Raw genomic sequence first — 27,884 nt, 5'->3', positions numbered from 1 at the left:
AACATTGACAGAAATAATCACAATAACAAATACATGCACAGAGAGGAAGAAGATCATTGAGAGTCACGTATAATCCTGTGTGATATTGGTTTCATATAATAAAATTATATTTTATGCAGTGCAAAATATGAATATGAGACAGCTGAATTTTTTTTAGATGAGTGACAAAAAAATACAGTTCTTGAAACAATAAATGGACTCATCTACAGATAATTTGTTCCCCTGTTATGTTATTGACTCCAAAAGAAGTTACAATTTTGTATTAATGACACATGTATTGCTGTGAAACACATTAAACACAAGTCAAATTGTACTTTACATAAGACATTAACATTAGCAAACGATGAATGTTTACTTCTGACACTTTGAAATGGCCTAGAATGTTATGTAGTGATGCCACAATGTTATAAAAATGTTTTAGAGAGTTATTACTGAACTTTGACACCAAGCATGACCATCACTGCACCACTATTTTACCACAGTTTTGCACTCAAAGTTCACCCAGTTTCCTTCCTGCTCTGACAGAAAGCAACCATTCTTTACAGCAGAGCATTCATTTAATAGTAAAGTTTAAAGATGGTAATTTGGCCTGTGAAGTTTGCAGACTTCACTAATTCTAATTCAACAACAGCCTAATGTTGGAGTGCTTTACCTTCCATGTTATGTCAACAGTAAACACACATCTTGCTTTACCATCCACCAAGTGCACACAGTTATCTAAAAATACGAGACATATAGCTGTCACTTGAACCATAAGCTGTTATCTTCTATTGCCATAATATAAAAATGACATTATTCTGGTTATTATGATGTTTGTTTCTGCATGTATGTAAACTTTGAATGAAGACACTGCAACTTACTATAATCTGCCATCTCTCGCCGCACACCATTCTCACATAATGATACGGCCCTTGTGCAATTAAACATTTTGAATTTTCACAACTTAAAAAACAGTCTTAAAAAGTCCTGACACAGTGTAGTCTGAGGCTCTCCCATCGATAAGGCCTGCTCCATCATTGTTGATAAACCAGCAGGGAATACTTTCTCCATCCTTCACATGGCTGCTGAAGTCCTTCTGCCAGTGTCTGCCAAAGAAATAAATTTAAAAAATGATGAATTGCGTATATGCCAAAATAAATGCCCTTTGCACGTTGCATGCATTAAGTGTGTTTAAACTTTAGAGGCATGTGCACCTGGTCACGTTGAGTGTTTGTCCCTTCACATACATGGTGGCATCTAGATTCTCCAGGTGAGGACCTGGACGCAGGTCTGTCACCTCAAACTCAACCCCGTGGTAGAACTGACCTGGAGGAAAACCGCTTGCTTGTTTTCTTTTAACTTATCAACCAAATAGGAGTTGTCGTACATGAAATTGCTACACAATGAATGCATCATGATATGAAACTTTCTCTACCTAGCAGACCATGAACCGAAGCAGACATGTGGTGGCTGTCCAGGGTGTAGAAGCCCAGGTAGTCTTGATGGTCCCGGCGTCTCTTCCAAACCTTTGTGTGTCTAATGACCTCAAATTTAACGGAGTGCCGCAGTGTCACTGTCAGGCTGCAGTTCTTAGTCAGGCTCAAGTCCATACTGGAGAAGAGACAAAAAAGTTGTGACCAATAGCTGATAGCAAAACTACGGAAGCCCTAAAGGGCCATGCATTCATACATTTTATTTCCTCCATTTTCCTGTGATAACGAGTTAATTTCATTTGTTTTCTCCAGATCTCGAGTTATTATCTCGAAATAACAACTGCCGTTTTCCCGAGATAACGGGATAATTTTCTCGAGATAACGAAACTTTGTGTTATAATATAATAATAATATAATTTTATAATAATGTGTTATTTAAACAATAAAGCATATAAACCTATTCAGGCAGACTCCCAAAATAAAAGTCTAGACTTGAAAAAGAGCCTAACAGGGGACTTTTAATGTATAACAATAGAACTTTATTTTAGATGTTTACTATGGTTACTTTATTGTGTAATAAACACACAAACACAACAAGTTAAAAATGATTTTTTAACAGCATTTTTAACCCGAGACAACACAAATAACAAAATACCTATTTGAATTATTCAATCGTTTCAGTTTAAAACATGTGTTGTTGTCCAGTTATTGTAAATAATATTTTTAAAGAGGCATTACTCACTTGGTTTCTTTGATAGAAACTGCGTCAGACCACAGCAGGTTGACCTGCTTGCCATCATAGAAGACCGAGATGTCCTGAGTGCTCACCTCCAGCCTCAACCCGAGCTTCCCGTGGATGATGCCAAGACGGCCAAAGTAGGTGTTAATTTTCCCATCAGGAACCACTTTCTTCTTACCAATGATTTGGCCATTCACCACAAAACCTGAAAATAATGACAGGTCTGAGTTTGTTGTCTCTTCACACATTTCCTGAAAAAAAAAAAAAAAGACTCCAGGCTGACCTGATTTTGGGTCTCTGACCAGGTTAAGAATGGTTCCTGGTTTGTCGTTGATGTTGAAGCACAGAGCGTCATCTCTCTCTGGCAGCTCAATCATGAAATGAGGATCTCCATCCACTGCACAAAAATTATAGAGTATCATGTCAGACAGAAAGCATTCATAAAAGTCAAATGTCATTACACCAGTGTAACAGGTGTGTTAATATGACGTTTAAACACAATCTGCAGCAACAGTAACACTATGTGGTGTGCACCATCCCTGAGCACAGCCATTTAAGAGCCTACCCTGAGTTCTTCAGTATTAAATAAAATAATCTAAAAAACAATCTAATTTAAAAACAACTGACAACGGAATAAACTGAACATTCAAAACATCACTGGCATCATAACATGATATTGCTGAGTCTAGTAATCTGTCCACCAATAAAATGGCAGCATGAATGAATGATAAAATGATGCATTAGTTACACTAATGCTGTGTGAAAAAGCTTACAGTACCATTTGAACTGGACTGGGAGTATTCTGTAATCAAAAATGAAGAAAGCATACATCAGTTAAGCTGTTCAGGTCCAAATGATATTCCTAAAGTATGTCATATAATTAAGTAAAAAGAAATGTTCGTACCCCTCTGTGTCTGTGCAGTCTTTCGCTGGCCTGAGAAACAGGTCAATAATGTAACAATGTGCAACACATTTGAAAAGAAAGACTAGTCGATTAATATTCAGTTGAGCAGGTCACTGTCATTTTTTTCTATTCTTACAAATTAAAAACAAACAAAAAACATTTTAAGAAAAAGTGGCAGGAACAATGCATAAATATGATAAAGATTATGCTGTATGAAAGAGCTTACTATTTGACTGAGTAGAGGGTCTAGCAGCATGTGACCCAGAGGATCCTGTATTCAAAAATAATGAAAGCATGCATCAGTAAAATTGTTTTCAGCCCAAAATGAGATTCATAAAGTATGTCATGTAATTAAGTAAAAAGAAATGTTTGTACCGCTGAATGTTCGTGCTGCTGTCTTTCGCTGGCCTGAGAAACAGGGCAACAGTGAGAAAACACTCAACTCAGTTAGTTTAGCAAACGTACTTACTGATTCAACAGGTCATTAATGTAACAATGTGCAACGCATTTGAAAAGAAAGACTAGTCGATTAATATTCAGTTGAGCAGATCACTGTCACTTTTTTCTATTCTTACAAATTAAAAACAAAACATGAAGTGGCAGGAACAATGCATAAGTATGATAAAGATTATGCTGTATGAAAAAGCTTACTATTTAATCGAGTAGAGGGTCTAACGCCACGTGACCCAGAGGTTCCTGAAATCAAAAATAATGGTAGCATGCATCAGTAAAGTTGTTTTCAGCCCAAAATGAGATTCATAAGTATGTCATGTGATAAAGTAAAAAAAAAAAAAATTGTTGTACCGCCGTGTTTCTCTGCTTTCTGTCGCTGGTCTGTGAAACAGTGAAACAGTTAGTTGGATGTTTGCAGCACGTATCCTTAGGCCTACTGATTCAACAGGTTTGTGCTACACTTTTTGTCAGCTTAAGTCAGTTTAACAGATAACAACGATTTGGCTGCATTTCCCTTACCCTCAGTCAGTTTATCTGCGATGAGAGGGCTGCTTGGTCCGTCCTCAGTTTCAGGCTTTGTCACCACCATGGAGGTGAGAGGGGTGACAAAGCTGTATCGCAGGGACATGTCAAGGGCCTTGGCTGTCCTGCTGTCTTTCTCCTGCTGAGAACCAATGTCACTATGAGATAAAAAAGAAAGAGGAGTTAGTTGGTTGGTTGTTTCTTTATGGCCAATGACACAGTAATCTGTCACAGTTCACAGAGAAACCTCCTTCAAATACCTATAAAGCTGACAGACACAATTCAGAAGATCGAACCTGTTCTCCAGTAGCTGTTGGATGGTGAGGTAGGCCCACAGACGCTCTGAGAAATTCCCAAAGATGTACTCCTTTTCTGGGTAGATCACATCCAAGTTTAACATGCGGGCCTTTCCCTGCACCAAGAAGTCCTCCGCAGGCTAAAGAAAGAGGAGAGATGAAATGACAGATATTACAGACAGGATCGGAAATTAAACATAGCATTTTATAAAAATGCTAAGAGTCTACAGCCACGCTAACAGCTCTTTGAGCCTTCACTGAGCTAAATGCTAACATCTACATGCTCGCAATGACAAAACTAACGTGCTTAAGCTAAGCCAGTATAGTATTTACCACATTCACCATCTTAGTTTAGCTTGTTAGCATGCTAGCATTTCCTTATCAGCACAAACCACAGCTGAGGCTGAGGGGGATGTCATTAGTTTAGCAGGTATTTGGTACCAAATGTCAAAGACAGGAGAAAATTACTTTTTGACCAGATGATGAAGCCCGATGATAAGATCACTAAAGCCATCAGAATTCATCCCCTGGGGACCATGTGCAAAATTTCATCACAATCCATGTAATAGTTGTTGAGAAGTGATGGACCAACAATCCCTAAAAAGAGTAAAATAGGAACATCACGGCATATTGATTTTATCCAGGCCGCTTTTATCAGGAAAACAACCATATAGGTTAACCATGAAGGCAGCTTATTACAGCCCTTACTTACAATTCTTGTTAGGCAGCAACATCTAGTGGCCATAGTAATTATGGCAGCAAAGGAGGGAGTCAGGTAAAGGAGTATAAAGAGCCACAAAGTCTGAATCATTTCATGAAGGAGACCACTGTTCGTGCCCAGGGTGAAACCAAGAGTTAATGATGAGTTATTTTAACTTACTTAAGTAGTTACATCACATACATAACATTACTGAAGTTACGTACATTACGCACATACGTACGTTCTGAACTGAGGTTACATATGTAGCTGTAACAGTTCTTCAAGCCCAAACAATGTTTACTAAACCTAACCGAGTTGTTTTCTTGGCTAAACCTAAGAAACTGCAAGCGTATGACAAAGGTCTGACGGGCCTGTCGCAGGTAAACTGCAGAGGAACAGTTGTACATGAAGCTTTGAGAGTCACTGGCAGTTGAGCTTTTCAGTCATTTAGGTATGAGGGTGTGTTGATTTTATCCCCACTAAGCTCAATTCAGCCATAATATCCTCTTAGCATTCAATATTCAGCCAAAGGATATGTCGATTATAAGCGCAAGTACATAGTTGTCTATTCACCACCATGACTAGATGCCATTTTATCCATGTTAATTTACATATTGCTGTTTATTTTTTACCCCTTTGCCAAACACTTCCACCAAGAAGTTATCAGGGTCGTTGTTTGTCAGCTGACCGGATACAACTATCTCTGAGCCGTTAAACAACTGGCTGTAGTGGTTTTTGGTCAAGAAGTCCACTGCATTGTCAGGATAACGCAGGTCCACCTCCAAGAGCAGCGGGCTGGACACCTCCTCATAGAAACCCTAAAACACAGACACACATCAAATCATGCAATGACTTTTTTACCAAATGTTCTCAGAAGTGCAAATAAATATCACCGAACATGCATAAATTTCTTTTTGCAGTAAATCAGTATTTTTCACTTTACCTGAAGTTGAAGTGTTGCATCTGAACCCACAAAAATTCTGCGGGCCAGTCCTTTGTTTTGTCTGGCCATCAAGTCCAGGAAGGAGTAAGCCACATCATTACCAAATCCAAGACAGAACATAGACATCTTCCCCTCAATAGCAGAACGCACATTGTCCTGGATCGTCTGGAGGTCAGACACTCCTGCAAACACACATACATGCAGGCATACATGTGTTATATATGGGCAAAGCCTTACAGTTTAAGAAGACAGTTACTTGGCATACTACTTAGATTTTTTAAGAGCTTGAAAACGTATTATAATATATTATTAATTATAAACTGACCTCTGACCTTTGAGAATGAAATATTATAATCTTAAAAATGAGACAGCTCACCATGGTTTGGCATCCCGTCTGTCAGTAAAATAATCATATCTGCACTCCTCTCTGGAAGGTTGCCATCTTCTCTTTCCTTCACCAGCATCCTCACTGCTCTCAGGAGAGCATCATTCATATTGGTGGCTGAGAGGCGATGAATTAAAGAGCAGATACACATGAACATTTCTTGAGATAACATCGTAGAGGGAATCAATGCCAAATATGCTTTCTTGTCATAAGCTAGATGAGAAGATTTCACTCTCATTTAAGCTACAGCCATCAGCGGTTATTTTAGCTTAGCATAAACACAGCAGGCGGAAAATACACCTGAATAAGGAAGTGCAAAAAACACTTGGCGTAAATACCACTTGTTCTCCTCTAACCTCCTTTGTCCTTTAGTTTCTTCACATAGGCAATGGCTTGAGACACATTTTCCTTTGTTGCTTTGGTGAGAGAGTCCCTCCAGGTGACAATGTTACTGTCAAACAGGATGAGAGCAAAGTGGTCTTCCTCGTGGAGGTCTTTCAGAATGGCCTTCAATGCATCCCGGGTCTGCAAAAGTTCCCAAATTCACACATGAAGACGAAGATACAGTGATGCAGACAATATGAAGCTTACCTACACACAAACTCTTTTACCTGTTCAATCTTTTTACCACTCATTGAGCCGCTCCTGTCGATCACAAACGCCACATTCTTTGGGACTCTGGGCAGGTCAGATGGGGCAAAGAAGTGCACAAAGTACCCGTTCACAATCTGAAGGGAAATACAGCATTTGATAAAGACTAATATGGAAATGTAGCACAGCGATGCACACCTTCAAACAGCTAGTGAAATACAGCTCAGGTGGAGTAAAATACTATAGTTGAGCGCAGAGTTAATTTACCAATGTTGTAAACTACTACAAGAGCATATTTGCGGCAGTTAAAGAATATAACATTGTGCTTCGCGTAAGTCTCGTGTGCTGCTGCAAAGTCTTTGTTAGGCGCTGACCTGAATTTCCCCGAGGCTCTCTTCTCGCTTCACATCGTACTTGATGATAAAATCTCCATCAATTATGGTGTCTTCACAACCTGGACATTTCCTCTGTTGCTCCAGTGTTGGGGAGAAAGAGATGTGTGCCTGAGAAAGAAGAGAATAATTTGAAGTGAAAAAAAAAAAAGAAATCAGGAAAAATCATTCTTTCAAAAACAAAAAAAACAAAAAATGGCCAGAATTTTAAGTGCTCCAAAACTACACGGGGCAGCAACGCTTACTGCTGCTCACTATATGCTTTGCTGTAGCTATGTTTGGCTGCAGCATGCTGTTAGCAAGTAGCTCAGTTAGCCATCGAGCTAAGTGACACAATGGGGCTCAGCTCAACCAAGACAGTTTTGATGAGTGTGTTTTTCTTAGTTTGGTCTAAGAGGGAAATGTGAATTCAGATGGTGTACATTTTTTTTTTTTCTGTTTAAAAGGGAAATAGGTGTAAAAATATTTCCTTTCTTGACACTTCCTGACCTGTTGAGACTATTAGGGCTATTGGACTATGGCCTCCTGAGGTACAAAATGGTATAAGGAGACAGGACAGGCCGGGGCTAGATGGTTACTGCTAACTGCAGTAGATATCTCTGCAACACAGAGATTTGTTCATTTTATGAATGTTTTAAACTCAAATTCTCAAATATCTTACATATTTGCTCCTTTAAACAGAAGATGGATAGAAATCTTTTTACCTTTGCGTCTGTGACAGTTTTCTCCACCAGGGAGAGCAGCTCATTGGTGAGGAATGTTGCAGTGGCGTCAACAAAAGCAATGCCTTGGGGCTCATAGATGTCTGCCACAATCTGTCTCCACACGCACGCACGCACACACACACACACACACACACACACGAATCCACACATAATCACAGAGGCAGATCATGTGTGGAATCATTGCCACATAAAAGTCTCATTAATGTGGACACAAATTCCTCACAATTAACACTGGGGAATCGAGCAGTTTTTCAGGCCCGCCTGACCAGTATGTCTCTATACAGAATAATAAAAGAGGCGAGTGCCTTCAACCTGAAACTCCTGCACCGGCTGTTTGGCTTTAACTCGAGTCAGGATCTCATACTGGCCCAGTTTCCTCTGTAGGAGCTCCTCGTAGGTCAGAACGAAGGTCACATTACTTTCGGCTGCAATGTTGACAGACACTGAAAACTTCTCCATCTTTCTTCCAGAAGCCCTGTAATGATGGGCATGAACGACTTTAATGTGATGACCACACCACCAACATACTGTCACATTTTTAAGTCCAACATACTTGACCAGTCCAGCAGTCTGTCCTGAGGAAACAGCCTTCTCATACTCTTTCTTAGCTTTCTCTTTCCCCTTCACCTCACCAACATACACCTGGCCGTCAATTTTCCTGTGGGGCACAAGGGAATTTGTCAAACAAAGAGAAAGACGAGGTCTATGCTCACTGTCACAAGCACTGAGTTGTGACTGACATGCTGAAGTTGCTGATGAAGGCGGTCTTGGGCAGCTCCACTTCGAAGAAGATTTCCTGAGAGGTGTTTGCTTTGTTCAGAGCCTTGGAGGTCGTGACGGTGTGGGCGAAACGAGACGTCACAGTGCAGTCCACCGTCACGCTGTACACCTCCACCATCTGAAAGGATGCATGGGGAGAGAAATTGGGGCTGCAACGCTGATAAATCACAAATTTTAAAACTTGTCAACAATGTCAAACGTGTCATATTAGATCAGACAAGCGAGACCAGTGGCCGAGAGGACTGGCAGCCTGTTGTTGTCTCTACTGAATTCTGGATCAGATGTCGTGAGGAATGTCCCTAAATGATTCATGTCACAACACACAGAGAGGTCACTGTTCTGCAAACACATTGTCAAATGAAACTTTTAGTGGTTGTCAAACAGAATGGAAGAAAACACAGATGGACAAATCACTTCCAGGATCCACTTCCTGTTTATTGTCCCCAGTTGAGCGAAGAGAAAATGAATGCATGCCTGTGGACACCAGGAAGGGAAGAACGGAGTGAGTGCCATCTGGAAGCAATGAAGTTTAAAGAAAATGTGGTCTTCATTCTGCAAACAAAAACAATACCACTACTGTGAAGGAGAAACTACCAGTCCTCTTTACCATGGCCTTGTGTGTGTTGGATTAAGACATCCAGGCTTCACAATTAACATGCCAATGATACATTGTAGGAAGGGTCATACCTCTATTTTGCCTATCAAATGTTACATCAATATACATTTTTCCCTTACATTTGCAGAGTTTGTGCTTCTTTTCTGTAGAAAAAAGAGACAAAAAAATGCATTTATTTTCACAATCAAAACTGTTCTTTCTGTAGAATAGAGGGACCAAAAGTGCTTGATATTGAACACACATAAGACAGTATAGTAGTTTACCTTTATTGACCTGCTGCCCGAAGCTCCTTTGGTCTCCTGGAACAGAACATCGTATGACTGCATGAATATTTAGGACAGGCAGTATTGGAAAGAGATGTGAACCTAATGTATGACTATTTGCCATCACTACACTTGACATTTCCCTTCATGATTATTATAAGTTACATCCTGGCATGAAAAACGCAGATCTTCAAACAATGTTGTACCAACAACGCTTGAGATGTCCCTAACTGCAGCATTCATTCCTTTGAAACTCTTTTTACGTTCCACCTCTATGTTTCACAAAATGTCTTTTGTTTTCATTTTTCAAGCAAGCTTCGCAGTGACACGTCTTGAAAGCAAGGTGTGACCCAGAACGAGACGTAGGACTTAAACCAGGCGTGGGAAAAGAGTCTTGGATGCACAGGTCACACGGCAAATGAGCCAACAGGAATTAACAGGCAGCAGCAGGTAGACAAGGGAGGCTGTTAAACTGGGTTAGGGTTGTGATTAATCACTGATAATGGGATTATGTAATCAGATTACAAAGATAAGTAACTATAATCAGCCTACATTACATAACATTTGATGTAATGTAGTAATTAAATTATAGTGACATCATCAAGGGTTACTTGACTACATTTTCATTACGTCTTTAAATTATAGAAATTTTACAATCATGAACATTTTTAATGATAACAAATGCCTCTATTAAATCCAGCATGCATCTGACACACTGGGTTTCTTAAACAAATGCTGTCTCAAGGATGTGTGGGTACTGGAGTTTTTATTCCTTTTTATTTACATTGAAAATGTAAGATGAACATCTTGAGTATAGGTGCTCCTCTTACACAACCACAGTCCTCCATGTGGCCATTGATTAAAACACTGCAGCAACAAAAACGGACACAAAAGAAACATTATTCCACATGATGTAAAATACACACAGTACACCCGTACCTGTACTGCTTTTGTAAGGGTAATCTGATTTGACCAACTGTGATATTTGAGTATGCAAAATGCATGGTTTATGCATTAAAAAATGTTTTGAGATGCTTAAGAGAGAAAAAATAAATATTTGCGGAATCATTTTTAGTCTAAGTTGCAATATTTTCAGCGTTTGATTGTCAAAGTAATCTAAAAATAATCCACAAGTATTCAGATTAGGTTACATTTTATTGTGTAACCCTGTGGATTACATGATAACTGCAAAAATTGTCATGTGATTTGTATTCAGTAACTAACTACATTTGAAAGTAATCTGAAACAGCCCTGGTAGTAAGAAACCTGTGGAAACCAATGCCATACTGGAGGAGTAGTGAACTGGGCTTCTTTATTTACTAAACAAGTGGAGGAGTGGTTTATGGCGAGGCAAACACTTTTAAGTCAACAAATCTAAAAAAAGTTGATAAATAAGTAATAAGAAGAGCACAATTTGTCGCACAGCTTTAATTATTAGAACTTGGTCTCAGCTATGAATAAAATCCTTGACAGTGTACAGCACTGTGACACCTGATAGACTTGAATCTTGACTTGCAATTTCCTTGTGGATACACAACTCTGTGGACCTGACTTTAGAGGTATGCATTAACAGGCTTAACATGGACTTGTTTGGACTGACTTGATTGGCTTTAGAAATGCTAGCCAAATCAGCTTGATCTTTTTTTGAACAGTTTTAAAGGATATTTCTTCTCAGCTGTCAATGCTTTAAGAATCAGTATCAGCATCAGAATTCCTTTATTTGTCCCGCAAATGGGGAAATTTCTTCTTTCATCTTCTTTGGTGTTGCCGGAGATGACCGGGTCACCATTGCTTTGGCATTTAATGTTCTATGGAGCTTTTCCATTTTTCAGCACAGCCTTTGTATTTATACCCTCTGCACAGATCTTCTTTTATTCCCTTTTCAGGGAAAAACACTCTTGCTGCTGCCAGACATGCAAAGCACATCGCCATCCTGCATGCCTGGAGATTTTTCATGGGAAAGATCAACACAACTTGTGCCAACTTTTATAAACAGTGTATAGACTGATCACTAATGAGCTGTCAGCTGACCATAGAAAATAACAAAAGAGACATTTGTTTACATGAAAGTTCTGCCCATGTAGCTGAAATACCTGTGTCAAAACATCTCTGCGGGAAATGACCAGAGCTCCCTGGGCCTGAGTTGGAAGCCAGATGCAGACGCAGACCCACAGCAGCAGGACTCTCCACACCGCTGGCATGCCTGGGAAACAGAAGAGCCTCTCCTTCAGCATGGCTGAAAACAAAGTGTGGAGGGAATTCGAGGCATGTGGGGATCTAGTCTTCCCATAAGAGTTGTACTCCGCCCACACTGTGTGCTGCAGGAGGAGGGAACCTCTGCGACTCCTGCGTGATGTTTACGTGAATCAGTATGTGTGGTTTCCCGTAAACTGGTGTGTGTATGTGTGTGTGTGTGTGTGTGTGTGTGTGTGTGTGTGTGTGTGTGTGTGTGTGTGTGTGAATTACTGTTAAGTGTTCCTGTGGTAAAACAACAATAACAGTCTTTAGAGGACTTTTCCTTCTGGACTGTTTGAGCATGAAGAAAAGTTTCACCAATTTGTCACCACTCGCTAACATTTATTTGGTATCATGTGGTTCAGGAGCCCTACAGTGGACACAACATAAACTCTTACAGAGCTTTTCATCAGAGTAGATCTTGAAATTAGTAAACACTTAAATGTGTCAAAAGTGTCATCTTTTGGGAAAAAAATAGGAACAATCAAAACAGACATGAAAAACATGAATTAACAGTCTTTTTTGACATTTGAGACGATGCAATACTAAAATGAAATCAGTAAATCTGGATTCAGTCAATCTTTAAGAACTGTGTCCCATTTATTTCCATACCAGTGATTGCTGAGGCTTTCTCCGAGCACTATTTTGGGATGATTCTACATCCAGTTCTTATAATTCCAGCTACCACACTGATAGAAAAACTTGGAAATTGTCCACACAGTACTGTGAATGAAGCCTGCTTTCCTGTGCGTACATGATGTTAGAATATTCTTGGTGTACCTACAGGCAGATTTGAATATTTATTGTATGAGAGTGATTTGGATCATTTCTGTGGTGGACATCGATGTGTGACCTATTTCTAAACAGTCTTGAAAAGGCCTGACACAATGTAATCAGTAAAATCTCCATCGAGCAGCCCTGTTCCATTACTGTGAATGAACCAGCAGGGAACGTTTTCTCCGTTCTTCACATCCCTCCTGAAGTCTCTCTGCCAGCCTCTGTGGACAGAGACAGACATGTCATGTAGACCAAGTGATATTTTAAGAGCACATATTAATTTGCATGCACATTGCATGAAAACTCTTGACTGAGACTCTCAGACTCTAGACTCTTGACATAGTGTACCTGGTCACATTGAGCTCCCGTCCTTTCACAAACATGGTGGCATCTGGTTTCTCTGGGACTTCACCTGGACGCAGGTCTGACACTTCATATTCAATCCCATGGTAGAACTGACCTGGAGGACGAGTCACCAATTAAAGTAAATATAATTTTAAAATATGATCATTCTGGCCCTGTGTCTCTTCACTAGTGATAACTGCAAAGTGCAGTGAAATAATCTGAGCTACTATTATATTGTGTGGTCAGAAATAGTGTATGTCCTTTTTGTTTAAGTATCCCTCTATTTATACTATATGAAGAAAGATGATTAACGGCTCATTTCCACACAGTTTGGTTTTGAGTCCGTAACTACAGACATACGCCCCTAGTGTTCAAGGCAAGGAAATGCATTTTTCTTGAAGGATGGATAGAAACACTACCGATAACATGAAAGGGAAGCAAATTTTCTGTTTTAATATGCGCATGGAGCATAAATGAGACAAAAACAGGACCAATAACGCATGGTGAAATATCAGTGAGGAGGTTGGTCTGCCAGTTTTGTGAAATATTTTGTTAAATGACGTATTAACCAGTAACGTTATGCATGCACTCTTTATGTTATACACATAGCATGCCAATGTTAGCTAAATATGCTGCGAAAAATGTATAAATAGAGCTGTATCACATTAATCAATCAGTCAGCTAATCTGTTTATGACGACTTTCTGTGGCACGCAGAGCCTACAGTCGGTCCGAAATCCACCCAAAAAAGAAAAACGAAGGAGGAGTTTCGCGAAAGTATTAGAACTGTTGAACTGAACATTAGGGTCCTCTCTCTCTCCCACCCTCTCGGTGATAACTTACAGTGAAACCTTGGATCTGTAACGTACTGCTAAAAAGTTAGCAGTAGCTGTCTGTTTAGTGGATTACATCGTTGGAATCTGTTCTATTTACAATGGACGATGTGCTGCTCTGTGACTGAACTGGCCAGTATTATTTCTGTTGTGCGTCCCGTTACAATGTTAAATGCCACTGTTACAAACCATCAATGTTTGTGCATATTCCCACAGTAAGGAGAATAGATGATTTCATTTCATGAATGGATGGATAGTTATGTGGCAGAAGGGTTTATTTTCCTGCCTGCCTGGCTGTCTTCAGTGCCCTGTCCCTATCATGGACAAGGTGATGGTATCGCGTTATATAACGCAATGACTTAATGGTAGCCCATATTTTCTAACCCAATCGCCAGAGTAATGCGTGAAAGGTATATCATGGAGTGGAGAAATACTTTATGGAAAAATACCTCTGATGTAACGTTAGTCTCTTTTAGTCTACATTGAAAAACGTGATAGAAGTGGCCCTCAAATGATTATGACTGACTCAGCGTATCCTGCAAAATGGTGACGTAAGCCCCCACGTGGTCGGTGGAGGCTGCACAACCACCGGCAACTCTCAGAGCCAAGTTCAGCCGATAACAATAGTTTGTAAAAGGTCTCATTGGTTTAGATGAATTGGCCAAACCTCTACTTCGTACACAGAGATATGTGAAAATTAGGTGAAAGGCAATTATTAAAATCTGGTTTTGGTTTAGTGTAAAGTCATGCTTTCATTTTATTTAAAGAATATGAAATCTTATCCTGTTTTGTGTTATAATAATGGCTGACACTGTGAATGGGGGTACTTGAGTAGAGCTCACCAAGCTGTAGACATTGACATATTATCACAGCTATATGTTGCCTATTTAAACATCCAATAGAGATGGTGCAACGTTTGCATTCATTTGGAGTCCTGTTTCTCGCCACCTGATGAATGTGTGTCCAATTTATAAGTTTTCCTCTTCACCAACTCATGAGAGAGTTGTCTGCCTCTTTAGATACTTGATGTGTCCCTTTCTTGCTGCTTAATTGCTAACTTTGTCTGTCTCCCATCTGGTTTTGAGCAGTGTACAGTGGGTCGGACAGCTAAACTATGAGTTCAGCTCTGCATGAATCTCTTTTCCCTAAGTGGGTACAGGATGAGGTTTAATTCTGCCTGGGTTGGGCACTGCAATATGCAACTTTTACATTTTCACGATTATTATTTACCAAGTGTTTTATGAAGAATATAAGGTACTCCTGTGAGCATGAATATCAAATTGTACTTAACAGGCAGGACACTTAGTCTGACATGCGTGTCATGTGGTACCTAGCAGGCCGTGAACAGATGGGGACAGGAGGTGGCTGTCCAGGGTGTAGAAACCCAGGTAATCCCGGTGGTACGGGTGATTCTTCCACACTTTGTGCAGCAGGATGACAAACTTGACTGAATCTTTCAGTGTAACTGTTAGGCTTCTATCCTTGGTCAGGAGAAGATCCACACTGCAGGAGAAGATGTTAATTATTCATCCTGAACTAGATGTTATATTTCTCATTACTCATGTTAAAGGATAGTTCTCTTTGACTACAGGAGATAAAAATGTGATGGTATAGCCACTCACTTGGGTCCTTTGAGACCAGCTGTATCAGACCACAGCAGCTTCACCTGCCTGCCATCCTGCAACACCCAGATGTCTTCAGTGCTCACCTCCAACCTCACCCCCAGAGTCTTGTGGACGATGCCAAAACGCCAAAAGTAGGTGTTAATTTTACCATCAGGGGGAATCATCTTGTCTCCGATGGTCTGGCCATTGACCAAAATACCTGAGGACACAACATAGGATTAGGAGATCAGGAAATGCTCAGTTGGCAGGGTCAAAAATCTTGGTCAACAAGGAGTATACATACTGTATGTAACTAAGACAAGGGTTTAAAGGACACCACGAACTGCATCAAGAACTACTCAAGTAGTAAGAAAGTCATGCTGACAATCAGAACTCAGAGCTCACCCGATGTTGGGTCTCTGACCAGGTTCAAAATGGTTCCTGGTTTGTCATTGATGTTGAAGCACAGAGCGTCCTCCCTGTCGGGGAGCTCTATCATGAAATGAGGATCTCCGTCCACTGCAGGGGACATCACAATATAATGATATGGGTAAACGAAGTGGACATGGAAAGAGCATCAGAATAGTTTTATGAACGCACCCGTAGTATTGGCTCAATGCTGATGACAACACTTCCACAAGCCATGCTCGCAACTCTGTGAGGTTGTAGCGTACTTAGGCACAGTGTTGCTTCCAGCGAAACGCTAACATCAGCATGTTAACATGTTCACATTACAGTTTTAACACGCTAATGTTTCACAGGGGTTTTGTTTACCACCTTCACCATTTCAGTTTAGCATAATAGCATACGCATCTGCTAATTAACACTAAAAACAAAGTACAGCTGAAGTTAAAGGGAATGTCATTAGTTTTGCAAGTATGTAGTCATAAACTAAGGTACTGGACACATGATGGCGCTCGATAAAAAGTAGGACCAACAAATCAATTCAATTCATCCTGAGGGGGACGGAAAAGTGTGTACCAAATTTCATGGAAGTTCACCTTTTGTAGTTGTACAGAAATTCAATCTAAAATGTCAACCTCATGGTGGCGCAAGAAGAAAAGTTTGGGGAACACTGTGGGATTTTGGGGACCATGAATATCTCTCCAAAAATGTGTGTCAAACTAAACTGTAGATGCTGAGATATTTGTCTGAAAAGGTAGAGATTTTGATCTGCTGGTGGTGCTGACTGAAAAGTCAGAGGATCAGCAAAGTCATTAGGAGTCATTCTCTGAGGACAATGAATGTCTATACAAAATGCACTAATATAGATATGTTATATGTTATATGAAAGACTAATATAATAAACCTGACCTACAGACTGACGCTGCGATGCACCTAGCATTGCTTGTACTTACCAAAATATGTGGGTGCTGGGTAATGCCGTGCCGGGTAATGCTGTGCGGGCATTGGTACATAACGATGTGCTGCATAAAGAAGAGAAAGAAATATGATATTCAAGTAAAAAATACAGTGAATCAAAAAATCATCCTTTTTTATGCTACTGTATATGGTAAAAAACAGGTGTCTTACCCATTTTTTCTGCCTGTTGTCTTTGCTCTGTCAGAAAAGAGATAGACACAAACAACTACTGAATTCAAAACAGTTGAAACACGAGCAACAGCCCCTCCTGGTGCAGTCGGGTAAAGAGAAATAATAGGCTGAAATGATGAATTCAACATTGAGTGCTGCTTGTGAATGTATCACTGTAAGATTCGGTTTTGGAGGCTTGACTGCAGCTGTGTTCACACTAGCCTTGCCCTTTTAAGCCTCTCTTTCCTCCCTTACCCTCTGTCAGCTTGTCAGCGATGAGAGGGCTGTCCGGACCGTCCTCAGTTTCAGGCTTGGTGACCACCATGGAGGTGAGGGGGGTGACAAAGCTGTAAAGCAGAGACATGTCCAGGGCCTTGGCTGTGGCGTTGGCCTTCTCGTCTGTGGTACCACTCTTGCTGCAAGAAAGAAAATGCGCAGCCACATATGAAACTGGCATTCAGAAAACTACCAGGAAACCTATTAATCAATATGACAAGATACAAGCTCCTCTCTCCCACAGAAAACACTGCTCCTGAAATGCCTCTTCAGCAGTCCAACTGTTAATTCTGTGACTTTGAGCCATCATACTACATCACAAAGTCACACATTTGCATAATTTATGCCTAGCAGCTAGTTTGGCACGCAAAAGTTGATTGCTCTGTTGTTGTTAGTGGTGTGCATCAGTTGTGTATGTGCTGACCAATCAGAGGACACTAGGTATTCAGGAGGGTGGACCTTAAAGAGACAGGAACTAAAACAGACAGAGGGGGAATACAGCGCTGCAGCACTGGACAGTAAGAGAAAACTAATGTGTTTTTTGAGCACTAAAGCATGTACACCTATTCTAGTAGTAACCAAAATAAAATGATGAACCTAAAAAATTTGTATAGTATATCTCCTTTACTAATAATAAGCCATCAGTAAGATATAGGTCGGTAGCAAGGCCAACATAAAAGTTCATGTTATGTACCAGCTGCACTGAAATATCTACTGCCGTACCACCAGACTACAGAGCAGCTACTTTACTCAGGCTGTGAGACGCTTTAAATCATCCTCAGCACTCCCTCATTAAAAAAAGGTTTTAATTTCCAGTCTGGCAGCAGGCATTAAGATGAGCTATATAGAAATAGCTATAGCTATCTTTTCGCTGATAGTCTCATAAAAGCATCAGTTTTAAATTGAGACTGTTTCATAACCAGTGAAAAGTTCTTTGTAAGACTTTTAAGAAGATTTTCATGAGACCAATGGGAAATAAAGATTTAATGATGCTAAAGGCATTCATATCTCAGCTTGAGTGAAATTTAATCAAACCAACCTCTTGTCCAGCAGTTGCTGGATAGTGAGGTAGGCCCACAGACGCTCTGTGAAATCCCCAAAGATGTACTCCTCTCCTGGGTACATCACATCCCAGTCCACAGCACTGGCCTGACCCTGCACATTGAAGTCCTCCTCATACTACAGCAGAGAGAAAAGAAGGGGAAGAAGAGATGATATCGGAAAACAGTTACAAACACGTGTCTTCTCTCCATTGCAGTGTTGTCTCTAAAGTTCTGCTATTTCCTTATCCTCACCCCCCGGCCGTACACTTCCACCAGGAAGTTATCCAAATCACTGTCAGTCAGCCGACCGGCGACTATGATCTCTGAGCCGTTAAACAACTGGTTAAAGTGACTGGTGGTCAGGAAGTCCACTGCATTGTCAGGATAACGCAGATCCACCTCTAAAAGCAGAGGGCTGGAGACCTCCTCATAGAAACCCTGGAATAAATGCATACAACACACATTGTGATCACATATTTGTGGAAGAATATGACATAGCTTTTTACAAAAATCTCATTGTTGAGTCAAAAAACTGTTCATATCCCAGATCCTCAACCTGAAGTTGAAGTGCTGCATCTGAACCCTCAAAAATTCTGCGGGCTAGTCCTTTGTTTTCTCTGCTCATAACATCCAGGAAGGAGTAATCCACGTCGTTCCCAAATCCGAGACAGAACAGAGACATGTTTCCTCCAATAGCAGAGCGAACATTCTCCTGGATCTTAGGGATGTGGGACTCTCCTTCAAACACAATTTGCAGAAATTGAATGTTAGACATAAAGAACATTGATCAAATGTGTCCTCACTTAAATATACAGTATACCCTTCAGTATGCACAAACTCTGCATGCTCACCTGTATTTGGCATTCCATCAGTCAGTAAAATTATCATATCGATGCTCCTCTCCGCGAGCTTCTTCTCCTCCCTGTCTTTGATCAGCATGTTCACGCCTCTCAACACTGCGTCATTGATATTGGTTGCTAGAAGAAAAACACAGAACAAATGTAAAAGAGAGCATATTTCTATCATTCAGGAAGTAAAGAAAAACACTTCAGTTGTCACTTGTTTTTCTGTTAACCTCCTCTGCTGTATAAATTGCTGACGTATTGTAAAGCTTTAGACAAGTTTTCCTTGGTTGCTTTGGTGAGCGAGTCCTGCCAGGACTCAATAGAACTGTCAAACGGGATGAGGGCAAAGTGGTCTTCCTCGTGGAGGTCTTTCAGGATGGCCTGCAATGCCTCTCGTGTCTGCGAAGAGTTACAAGGTCAGAGGTCCAAATGTGTTTATCAATGTAGAGAGTCAGACACAAGAAGAGTTTCTTCCTGCAGTCCATCGCTCTCATGAACTCATGACTTGCTCAGATACTTAAATTGTATATACTTTTTATGTATAAACGACAAATATGATAAAAGTACAAATAAATAAATAAAGACAGAGATACATACACATAACATCATGTATTTATATAACACAATAAAAGGAAAAAATAAATACATTTTGGGAATGGAAAAGGCTATTTCTGTGTTTTTACATGTATTCATTTCTACATTATTTATGCAGTTATTTCTGTTTGTCTTCTACATTTATGTATGTGATTTTAAATTTCTACATTTATTTACGCATTTCTGTGTCATTATGTTATTTAAGTGGGTGGTCATAACGAGGCTTGGCTGGGTGAACTGTGACCCTGCGGGATCAATGTAAAAGTTAAAAGTCAAATTCCTTGTATGTGTACATGTGTTTGGCCAGCAAAGCTGATTCTGAACTGCATTTAAGCTGCTCTCAGTGATAATTTAGAAATAAAACACACATTTAATAGCTCTATATTCCAACAGTAATCATTTTATCCAATCAGGACAGAGAACTCCATAGAGAGGCGGCCCTGTCTGCTTGTGAACATGCATCATGTGGTGACGTAGAGAGGAGGGAGGGGATTGCTAACTGCAAAACTGCTAAAACAATGACGCTATGAAACAAACACTTACAGCAGCTTTAACAGTCTCAACATCTTCTCACCTGATACATCTTGTTTCCACTCATTGAGCCGCTCCTGTCAATCACAAACACCACATTCTTTGGGACTCTTGGCAGGTCAGGTGGAGCAAAGAAGTGCACAAAGTATCCGTTCACAATCTGAAAGGAAGTAAATCATAGTGATACACATGAAGAATGAATGGGCAAAATGAGAATTGCTAAAATAGTTTTCCCTGAAATATGGTTGATGCATTTCATGTTGTTGGGCAATCTTATCACAGATTCCTTCATTTTATTTTAAACTCAACATGAAAGTAAATCTGTATAGTTGAATTAATTTGGTGACCTGAATGTCCCCGAGGCGCTCTGCTCGGTTCACATCATACTTGATGACAAAATCTCCGTCGATGATTGATTCATCACAACCTGGACACTTCCTCTGCTGCTCCAGAGTTGGTGAGAAAGAGATGTGTGCCTGACAGTGGGATACAATATCATCAGTTTAGCTTACACTACATTTTTGGGTGAGCAGTTTTATTGAATTTGCAGAAAAAGGAAGTGAGACGATGAGCATTTTGAAAATCGATAAAGGGTTGGGATTTGGAAACTGCAAGACAGGCAGAGAATCAGAGACAACTTCTTACAAGGCCTGTTTTCTCATGTACCTTTTTGTCTGTGACAGTTTTCTCCACCAGAGGGAGCAGTTCATTGGAGAGGAAGCTTGCATGGGTGTCAACAAAAGCAATCCCCTGAGGCTCATAGATGTTTGTCACAATCTGTCTCCACACAGGCGAAAAACACACAGACACAAGATCATTTGTAAGGTGAACAACTCTTTTAGAATACCTGAAATCACCAAGAGCCTTGAGGATTTGTACATGAATATGGATTCACCTGAAACTCCTGCACCGGCTGTTTGGGTTTAATGCGAGTCATTATCTCATACTGGCCCAGTTTCCTCTGTAGGAGCTCCTCGTAGGTTAGAATGAAAGTCACGTTACTTTCGGCTGCAATGTTGACAGACACAGAAAACTTCTCCATCTTTCTTCCAGAAGCCCTGTGATAAAACACAGACATTATTGACAGCCTCTAATGGAAAGACTGAAACATGTAGATACAGTATATACCTTTGAACGTGCTTGCAATACTAGGTTTATATATTTTTCCTCTTGATCTACTCACTTGACCAGTCCAGCTGTCTGTCCAGAAGAAACAGCCTTCTCATACTGTTTCTTCGCTTTCTCTTTCTCCTTCACCTCCCCAACATACACCTCACCTTCAATTTCCCTGTGAGGTACAAAGATGCAGAACATCATGATGCAACTTAAGGAAACTGCTAACTGTTTTATTAAGAAAAATCTGGCAAAGGAAGCAGGGATAAACACTGTCACAAACAAACAGTCATGATGCAAGTGGGAATGTGGAGATCAGAGTGGAGACAGACTGACATGCTGAAGTTGCTGATGAAGGCGGTCTTGGGCAGCTCCACCTCAAAGAAGATTTCCTGTGATCTGTTTGCTTTGTTCAGAGCCTTGGAGGTCATGACGGTGTGGGCGAAACGAGACGTCACGGTGCAGTCCACTGTCACGCTGTACACCTCCACGTCCACCTGAGACAGAAAGACAGAGAGATGAATAAGTGTGAGATCTGTTATTTTTATGTCATTTCAGACTGAATCGTGTTTTGCAGTTGGGCCCTGTCCATAGTGTGCTGTCCTGACTGGTGCCAAAGAAAACTAACAGCATGGAAGAATGTTTAAAAAGACATTATGTCAGTTCCTCCACTTTGGGAGTGTTGTGATGAGACAGACTGGGTGTCAGCCTGGGTGCTGTATACAGGGACAGTGTGAGAATTTGAAAAACTAGACTCTTCTTCAGTCACTTCAGATATTCTCAATCTTTTTTTCTTATCAATTCTTTGTTGAGAGTTTATTGACCTTTTCTTTTCTTTGCTGATTCCACAAATACAGGCATGATTGTGTGTTCCAAGATTACTTGAGTCCTGCAGATTGATCTTTTTGTGACCAAGAAATCATCAGGAAATCAATGAGCATGTCGAACCAAGCATTCCCTCAGAATGTCGCAACCTGCCTGCTCATGTACCTGCTACTTTAAGCTCCCTATTCCCTCTGATATCCAACTTCTCAAATCCTCATAGGTCATTTTCTATGCTTTTGTACACCCTACATATAGTTTCTAGCTTGTTTCTTATATAATTATGCATTTATTTATGCATTAATCACCCATTTTAAAAATGTTTTCCCAGTTTATAGGCTTTTTAGTTGTTTGTTTGGTGATTAATATGTTGAAATATGTAATATTATAATGAATGTTTTTTCTTTTTTATACAATCCATTGTGTGTGTGTTTGCTGATCTTCATGCAGAGTTCCTGCATGAGTTAAATTGAACTGAATCATCATTATCATCATAAAGAGATATATTAAAAGAGTTATTTCCTTACCTTGAGATTGTTGGTACTTCTTTTCTGTAACAAACAACAAAGAAAAAGAAGATGACATTCTTTCTAGACTTGGAAAATCTCAATTTAAGAGTGAGTAGAACAATGTTGAGCTGCCACTGTTGCTTTGTGCTATTTAATAATATAAAGGCTTGGGGAGCATGTAATGTATATACATGTAACAGCATTACGTAATCAGGATACAAAAAAAGGTAACTGTATTTCAGTAAAGTTACATAGAAAAAGATATAATTACATTACAGATACATTCAGGAAGAAAGAGGATTAGTAACAGGATTACAATTTTAAAATAAAGAATGATATACTACTGTGTAACCATGCACATGTGCAAATATGACAGCACTTCACAACATCACTCTGGTCTTAAATGAAACCAAATACACAATTGTGTTAGTAACTGTATAGGAAGACATTTTTAAAGTAACCCTCCCAACCCTGATTATACGTACCCTAAAATACCTTTATTTATTTTATTTCAAGAGGATTTTACGTTCAGTAATTGGTAATGAATGATGTTATTCGGCAATGAACACAAGTTTGGTGATTAATGCACAAGCAGACAGATGTAAGTTATTTATAAACAGTATTTTTTCACCATAACATGAAAGGACTGTCTGTCTCTGAGAAGTTTCTACCAAATACCTGCAGTGATCTGGCAGCTCCTCCTGTCTCCTGAAATACAAATACAGCAGGGTGAACCAATATGGTGCCAGGATATTAGGGGAAAAAACACTGGCATAATACAGTATTAAATATGTTGAAAGAAAAAACTTTACATTCAGTGTCACACACATGTACATACAAAGAGGAGATGTAAAGGTAAAAGCATTTAATTAAGCACTGACTACATCAAACAGATTATTCATATGAAAAGAGACTGAAGTGGCTAAATCCATAACCACCAAATAAAATGAATATTGGCAAAGTTAGACTAAAATTAGACTATAAAATGATGAAATTTCAAATTAAGATGAGGGTACAAAAACGCCAGTGTGTGAAGTTACCTGCAGAGCTTCGTTGGTCCCAGAGATGATCAGAGCCCCCCTGGCCAGGCCGGGCAGCCAGAGGCAGGCGCTGCCCCACAGCAGCAGCAGTCCAACACCCAGCAGTCCAGACATGATCAAACTTCCACTGAACAGTGACTGACTTCACTGCTGAGAAAACAGCTCTCTGCCCAGGGGGGAGGGACAAAAAGTGTGTGTGTGTGGGTGTGTGTGCTGTCCTGGAGTATTGACCAACAGACCTGAGCTCAATGTGTAGGAGGCAAAGGAGTACAAGTGCTTGTAAAGCTCAAAGAAAACATCTGTGCTCAGAATGAATGTGTGTGATTGTTTGTGGGACCGATACCAAATTTAGGTAGACATCTGGCAGCATGACACCACAGTGTCAATTCCAATGGGAAATATCACAAAAGCACCAATTAGTGATACTATAATTGTTATTTAGTGAAGGAGATCATTCCTGCTTCCACAAACAATGTCACATTAGTCAGTTCATATTGCAGCTATATATCTGTGTGGTTCCTCATTATTTACACTAAAAATATAAAACCTATCAGGTGTCTATATGTTTAAATAATTATTTCAGTTTCTGCAACATAGTGGTGGATATTTTGCTACTGATGAACATTTGTTCACTGCTCTTTGAGTGCCCTTCTCCTCTTTTGGACTCACCAGCCTGTGCTGCCTCACTTACTGTGCCTGTTTATGTCTTTTCTCGCTTACCAAGGAGCAAACAGGAGGGCACTGTAAGGAAATCTGAAAGACTCTTGTATGTTTTTTTTTTAGTTAAATTATCCAAAAAAATGAAAGCTGATTTGAGCTGAATGTAGTATTGAGTGGACAGGTTTACTTGATGAGGTAAACGTACATTTACAGCAAACCTACCTTTCAAACCCTAAATATATAATGCTACGTAGAAGTGACTCTCTTGTGTAATTTGCTAGCTAGAAATAATTTTAAAAAATAGATAAATTCAATACAGGAGAAAATAATTTATTTAGGAAAAACAAAGTACAAAATGAACAAACAAGCAAATGTTTTTCAGTCTTTGGAGGCACTGATAAATCATTAATTTACTGTTCATCAGCCACATTGTGCCAAGTCTGATTCACTGAACAAACTGCAATGTGCTTACAGAGCAGTAATGTCAACACACACAGCTTCCACAAAATCAGCCCATTTAACCCTCTTAAACCCCACTTTATTTAAAAAGAACATAAAAACTACAGTGTGTGCTTCTTCGGTGCTGCCATTTTATCCTGCAGGGTGTCTACTTGCTGAACACACTGGCTCCAGGAGCTTTGGCAGGAGCAGACTTGTCCAGGACCGTCTCTGTGCCCGACCTCACCCCGCTGAACACAGAAGGCGCCACTTTGCCCATTCGTTCTAAAAACAGACACAGATATGTCTCGTTAGAAAAACAGATGCTTGAACCAGGTGACTGCTCATCATAACCAAGTAATAGGAACTTCATTCAGGTGTCTTTGGGGGAAATACGAGAACAAAAATGTCTGCAACAAGTGTTTGTGTTGTATTAAATCACTTTACTGGTCTTGTGTTACGTTTCCAGCTGGCTCTGGTCCGATTCCCAATTTTAGAATTGGGATTTTCATGTCTTTACAGTAAACACTGCCTCTTGATTCCAGCTCACATGATCCCTTGAAACCATTCAACTGAGCAATGTTTTTTAAGTTTTGTGAATTATCTAGAAGGTTGGAAAAAGTATACACGTGAATATGTCCTAAGTCCATGGGATTCAATTAATGTTGGCTTTCTTTATTGACTCTTACCACACACACAAATATTGACATGTAAGACAACATTTGTGTGGGTGGGTTAAGTTCAAAGGGCACCAAAGCAAACCCGAGGCAGGCGGACAGTGTTAGCAAGAGCACAGTTTTGAAGACAGCTGAAAATTACTCAGCAATCGAGCAATGAGCAAGGAGTTGATTGAGAAATGATTAAATATAACACAGGCAAGAATGCTTTCTGTGTTTGCAGCTAAATTTGTCCGAACAATTCTTCAAAACCCTCAAGGCATTACAACATTAACACAGCAACATTAAATCCTTCCTGGCATGGTCGTCATAAAACAATGGGCTGATATCGAAGCTGCAATAAAATCTGAATGTGGAATATTTCATATTTGTCCAAATACACACACAATATACAATACCCTTCTGTATACTGAAGACCTAAATGATTGCAAAATGGTCATATCCTGGCTCATCTATGTGACTGTAGAGTCCTCACACCTCAGATCACTGGTCACCCCTTCAGTCTTAGTACTATACTGACCCTGGTTCTGTTTGATCAAGGGTTTGGACATAGGGATGGTCACGGTGTGGAGCAGCCTACTGTGGTGGGAGAGGTAGCCTTAAAGTAGCAACGTCACAATGTAAAAATACTCCACTTCAAGTAAAAGGGACACCTTCAAAATATTTTTGAGGTATTATCAGCTAAATCTATTTAAAGTATTACAATTAGGTCAGGGAGGATGTGTTTTATGGTCGTCATACGGTTTTAGTAACTTAACTTGTACATTTAGCTGTCAAATCAAAGGGAGTAAGCTAACCTAAACGTTTAGTTACGACATGTGAAATGTTGTGAAGATGCAGCCAAGTAGAAAGTCAAAGCATGAGGAGTCCATTATTAAAATGAAATGAGTGAGTTAAAGTAGTAAGTGTAAAACAAAACTTCACCTTTGCAGTTGAATGTGGTACCAAACACATCCCGCCTCCTGTCGCTGGGTTAATCATTTGTCTTTTCATGGCAGCCAGAGGGGAAGTTGGATGTGCGCAACTAGCTACAACCAGTTAGCTGAGGTAAAGTAGCTAGCACTGCTGTGGAGCTCGGTACATTATGACCCACATGACACTCTCTCCATAAACTAAACTAAATAGGCTCTAATAAGTAGTAATGTGATACTTTGTAAAGAGTGATAACTGTAGAGCACTTCGACATACTTAAGTGGTTGTGTTTTATTACATGTAAGTCAAAATGGACTGATGTATAAGTATATTCTTGAACTACTGTGTCACTGATTGCTCGCATCTGTCCCTGGTGGTCTAGTGGTTAGGATTCGGCGCTCTCACCGCCGCGGCCCGGGTTCGATTCCCGGTCAGGGAACACTGTTTTGTTATTGGTTGATCAAACCTGGCTGTAATAAACACTGGAATATAAGTGTTTTTTATATTTTTCTTGGAAGAGGCCAAACAACCACAGCATTCTGAAACAGTCACATATACAACATAACACATACCTCAATATTAGATAGAGACTCTTCTATTCAAGTTGCTAAGTTGGACGGTCAAGAAGCTACATGCCAGGACTAAAACCAATTCTCATCAGAGAAAGATCACAAATGTTAGTGTTAAGTCTGACATGACTTTACGTCACTGGTCTTGTGTTTCATGTTAGAGGAAACAACTTTAATAAAAAGCTTTACTCACCACACTCAACCATGACCTCATAGGTCTTACTCTTGACCTCGCCTTTCAGTCCCAGTTTACTGCGAGCTCCCTTCAGGTCCTCCTCCTTCATCGGGGGACGCTTCTTCTTCTTCACCTCGCCTGGCTGGTGTGAAATAAAGAGATTATGAATGTTAAGGGTGGAGAAAAAGTAAATGGTGCCAACTCTCTGTCGTCACACCTAAAGAACAATTTCTGTAAATAACAGAAACAGCAGATTTGAGCTGACGTAACTTACCTGTGACATGGTGATTGAAGTATGTGTATTGATTCCACAGACACCTCTTTCCAGAGTGATAGATTTGCTGGTTGTTTTTCTGGTGTGCCTCTTTGTCTCCCAGCTAGCCTGAGATTATATATAGTCCTGGTCCGGACCCAGTGAGTCACTCAGACCCCCTACCTTCTGTCCCACTCTGCCTGTTGTCAGTGGGTATAATTAGGTGTGACGTGAGGGATGGTACAGCTGGAATGGGTCTCCCATCGTTTACGATAAGCTTACAGGCCAACAGCTGATCATTCCGTACACAACACTAGAGGCTGTCTGCCCCCTCCTCTCCTGCAGACCCTGGCAGAGATACCCTCTTTTTAAAATGTTGG

At 40.1% G+C, this 27,884-nt stretch overlaps 2 protein-coding genes across 2 annotated transcripts; both read right to left on the bottom strand.

Moving 5' to 3' along the window:
- Positions 1-245: 245 nt before the first annotated feature.
- Positions 246-23,954, bottom strand: LOC311254868 (uncharacterized protein). Its single transcript, XM_084348866.1, has 48 exons — positions 23,821-23,954; positions 23,459-23,488; positions 22,799-22,822; positions 21,786-21,946; positions 21,520-21,624; positions 21,232-21,394; positions 21,003-21,113; positions 20,684-20,812; positions 20,380-20,496; positions 19,442-19,610; positions 19,218-19,343; positions 18,923-19,104; positions 18,619-18,804; positions 18,363-18,502; positions 17,303-17,463; positions 17,048-17,074; positions 16,873-16,941; positions 15,920-16,033; positions 15,533-15,734; positions 15,241-15,413; positions 13,082-13,193; positions 12,822-12,954; positions 11,815-12,039; positions 9,722-9,757; positions 9,578-9,601; positions 8,803-8,960; positions 8,616-8,720; positions 8,375-8,537; positions 8,042-8,152; positions 7,320-7,448; positions 6,966-7,082; positions 6,711-6,879; positions 6,346-6,471; positions 5,970-6,151; positions 5,659-5,844; positions 4,327-4,466; positions 4,028-4,188; positions 3,860-3,889; positions 3,707-3,751; positions 3,431-3,463; positions 3,282-3,326; positions 3,056-3,085; positions 2,930-2,953; positions 2,435-2,548; positions 2,155-2,356; positions 1,415-1,590; positions 1,194-1,305; positions 246-1,085 (listed from the first exon to the last, which is right to left on the bottom strand). The coding sequence occupies exons 1-48, from the start codon at positions 23,932-23,934 to the stop codon at positions 944-946; spliced, it is 5,733 nt and encodes a 1,910-aa protein (XP_084204992.1). The 5' UTR covers positions 23,935-23,954; the 3' UTR covers positions 246-943.
- An 840-nt stretch (positions 23,955-24,794) lies between these two features.
- mustn1b (musculoskeletal, embryonic nuclear protein 1b) lies at positions 24,795-27,679 on the bottom strand. Its single transcript, XM_084349572.1, has 3 exons — positions 27,526-27,679; positions 27,270-27,393; positions 24,795-25,203 (listed from the first exon to the last, which is right to left on the bottom strand). Exons 1-3 carry the CDS (start codon positions 27,532-27,534, stop codon positions 25,088-25,090), a joined length of 249 nt encoding a protein of 82 aa, XP_084205698.1. The 5' UTR covers positions 27,535-27,679; the 3' UTR covers positions 24,795-25,087.
- Positions 27,680-27,884: the final 205 nt, after the last annotated feature.

The sequence above is a fragment of the Pagrus pagrus genome, assembly GCF_965226575.1.
Source record: "Pagrus pagrus genome assembly, chromosome: 3".
NCBI lineage: Eukaryota > Metazoa > Chordata > Actinopteri > Spariformes > Sparidae > Pagrus > Pagrus pagrus.
The sequence above is the reverse complement of the archived record's forward strand: the minus strand, read 5'-3'. Positions and strand labels throughout refer to the sequence as shown.

Bases quoted from the DNA above. Each gene is read 5' to 3' on its own strand.
- LOC311254868 (XM_084348866.1), bottom strand. From the start codon at position 23,934: ATGTCTGGACTGCTGGGTGTTGGACTGCTGCTGCTGTGGGGCAGCGCC. The intron at 15,414-15,532 runs GTGAGTGGCTAT...CTTCTCCTGCAG, and splicing joins GCTGGTCTCAAAGGACCCAA to TGTGGATCTTCTCCTGACCA. The intron at 7,083-7,319 runs GTCAGCGCCTAA...ATTTCCCTTCAG, and splicing joins AGAGCCTCGGGGAAATTCAG to ATTGTGAACGGGTACTTTGT.
- mustn1b (XM_084349572.1), bottom strand. The intron at 25,204-27,269 runs GTGAGTAAAGCT...GTCTGTTTTTAG, and splicing joins TGAGGTCATGGTTGAGTGTG to AACGAATGGGCAAAGTGGCG.